At 55.3% G+C, this 2,523-nt stretch overlaps 1 protein-coding gene across 1 annotated transcript; it reads right to left on the bottom strand.

Moving 5' to 3' along the window:
* Window positions 1-1,001: 1,001 nt before the first annotated feature.
* VPREB1 (V-set pre-B cell surrogate light chain 1) lies at window positions 1,002-1,548 on the bottom strand. The gene is made up of 2 exons (XM_041729291.1): window positions 1,503-1,548; window positions 1,002-1,408 (listed from the first exon to the last, which is right to left on the bottom strand). Exons 1-2 carry the CDS (start codon window positions 1,546-1,548, stop codon window positions 1,002-1,004), a joined length of 453 nt encoding a protein of 150 aa, XP_041585225.1.
* Between the last annotated feature and the right edge of the window lie 975 nt (window positions 1,549-2,523).

The raw sequence follows: 2,523 nt of genomic DNA, 5'->3' as shown, positions 1-2,523 counted from the left end.
TTATCAAGCAGGAGGAATTGAGATTGACCTTAATTGCCTGACCCAGCATGGCTCGATTGAACCACAGTGGGAGGACTGTTCCTCGGGAGTAGAGGTTAGCAAGCTCTGGGGCATATCTGGTGTAGCCCTGTTTCTTTAAGTAAAGTTAAAGAGGAACACAGCCATGCCCATCTATATATGTATTCTCTGTGACCACTGGGACATTATAAGGACAGAACTGAGTAGTTGGGACAAAGATCATATGGCTTGGAAAGCCCAAATCATTTACTATTTGGCTTTTTATAGAAAATAGTTGCCAACTGCTGCCACTCTCTCGGGAAGAGGAATCCATGCATTTCTCTTGCCTAGATCAATGGTGTTTAATCAAGGTAATTTTGCCATCTGGGGAACATTTGGCAACGCTCGGAGACATTTTTGGTTGTCATAATTAGGGGCAGGAAGGCGCAAGTACTGGCATCTGCTGGGTAGTGGCTAGGGATGCCTCAACATCTGACAGCGCATGGGACAGCCCCACAACAAAGAACCGGGTTCGAATGTCAGTAGTACCGAGGTAGTACTCAACCTACCACTAAGCACCCACTGTCCTCCCCAGAAGCTGGTTTACCCTGTAACTCCTGCACAACACAGCATCCTGTCCTCAATAGGGATGTCCTTCAAGGTGCAGCCCCTGTGCCCAGCATGACCCACCAGAGCAGGGGCTTGGGCAGACTGTGATGAGCCAGGCTCCTGGGACCTTCACCCTTTGTGGGTTTTGGGTGTGTTCCACTCCCTCGGACCTTTCCCAGAAGAGCTGGGGCCTCCTCAGTACAGCTCAGGACACCAGGCACACCAGACTCAGCAAGCCGACTTCCCAAAACACAAGCGACTTTAATGCCCCAATCTGGCCTCTGTTGGGGTCTAAACAGTGTTGCCAGACAAGAAGAAGGTGAGCCCCAACTCTTCTTTGAGCCCTTCCCTCCTCGCCCACACCCGCCCCTCCCTGAGGACACATGGCCTCTGTGTCACTTCAAGGCGAGTGTGTCCGGGGGAGCCTGGGACCCTGGGCCAGCAGCCTCCTTCTCTTCCCTCCTCATCTCCTTCTCCCTCTCCAAGCTCTGGGCCCCCACAGCACAGAAATATGTAGCCTCATCCTCAGGCTGCAGCTCCGAGATGCTCAAATACCCGGTGTTCTTGGCCACATCTTTGGATCCAGAGAAGCGAGGGGAGATCTTAAAGCCCTGGTGGTTGTCCAAGTGGGAGAAATATCTCAGCAAGAATCTGGGAGGCTGGCCGGGCTTCTGCTGGTACCAGAAGATGTTGTAAACGCTGACGTCGTGGTCCCTGCTCAAGGTGCAAGGCAGGTGGATTGTGGTTCCGAGGGACGAGGACATGGATGGTGGCTGGTTCAGCACCGGCTGGGAGCCACCACCTGGGGACACAGAAACATATGGGCATGGGGGGGGGGGGCATGCAGAGGAAGGCCGGGGATGGGGTCGGGGTGGTGAACTCCGGGGTGTTCTCACCTATGCAGTGTGCCAGAAGTGCCAGCAGGACAGGGATCCAGGACATGGTGTGGACGTGCTGGGCTGTTAGCTTTGCGCTGGTTCTGGGGCCTTCTCGGGGCTGTGCCAGCACCCTCCTGTGCCCTCCCAGGGGTGGGGCCTTTGCATGCCTGCTTCCTGGCTGCCACCATCCTGAACTTTCTTGAGTTGGCGGTTGGGGAACGGTCCCATGGCAGCCTCTGTGGCTCTTGTCTTGGCCCCAGGGAAGTGTCTGGGGAGGATGCACCTGCTGCGAGCTCACGGGCCAGTGCCCAGGAGGCCGGCCTGCAAGGTGGGGTCCCTGAGGTAGGGGAACCTCAACGTCCTCCTAAGGGAGCTGAACCGCACAGTAACACAGTTCTTGTCCAGATTTACATGTCTGGTGAACCAGTAGAAACAATATATCCTCAGGGTGGTGAAAACCCCTGCTTTGTGCAGAGAAAATGCTGGGGCCCTGGGGTAAGGAGGATACTCTGTCCCCTTCCATGCTCCTGCCACTCCCTCCCACCAAACCCAGTCCTCTTCCCTCCTAGACTGGAGCAGCAGTGACTCACAGCTTCTGAGAATGTCAGTAGTACCGAGGTACTACTGAGAAAGAAACACCAATAGGGACTTGGGGACCCCCCCATGTGGGGCCCAGGACAGGTGGGGGAAGAGATAGAGAAGCCTTTGCCCTCATCAGGTCCCCCCAGGGCTTGGCCTCAGCCTTCCTAACCTCTCTCCTCTTCACAATAGTCTCCCCAGGGAATGCAATAATCCCCGGGGTCCTGCACCCACTCCTTGGCCAGTCCCTGCACCTGCAGAGGTTCTGTGTGTCCCATCCCTGCCTCACCTGAGTTTGACCCCATCACCAAGCACTTCTAGAAGGCCTGAGACCTGCTCTCTGCGTCCATGCTGCCCACAAAACTATGCAGGTTGTGCAGCTGGAGGCAGTCCGGATGCTCAGATAGAGACTTATGTCCCTATTAATCAAGGTTCTTCAGAGAAACAGAACCAATAGGAC

This window comes from Vulpes lagopus, chromosome 14 (assembly GCF_018345385.1).
Source record: "Vulpes lagopus strain Blue_001 chromosome 14, ASM1834538v1, whole genome shotgun sequence".
In the NCBI taxonomy this organism is placed as follows: Eukaryota; Metazoa; Chordata; class Mammalia; order Carnivora; family Canidae; genus Vulpes; species Vulpes lagopus.
Note: the sequence above shows the minus strand (reverse complement) of the source record. Positions and strands in the feature narration are given on the sequence as shown.

What these genes read in the sequence shown, in the direction of transcription:
- VPREB1 (XM_041729291.1), bottom strand. Translation starts at nt 1,548, where the DNA reads ATGTCCTGGATCCCTGTCCTGCTGGCACTTCTGGCACACTGCATAG. An exon ending in ACTTCTGGCACACTGCATAG is followed by an intron (nt 1,409 to 1,502) that starts GTGAGAACACCC and finishes CTGTGTCCCCAG; the next exon opens with GTGGTGGCTCCCAGCCGGTG.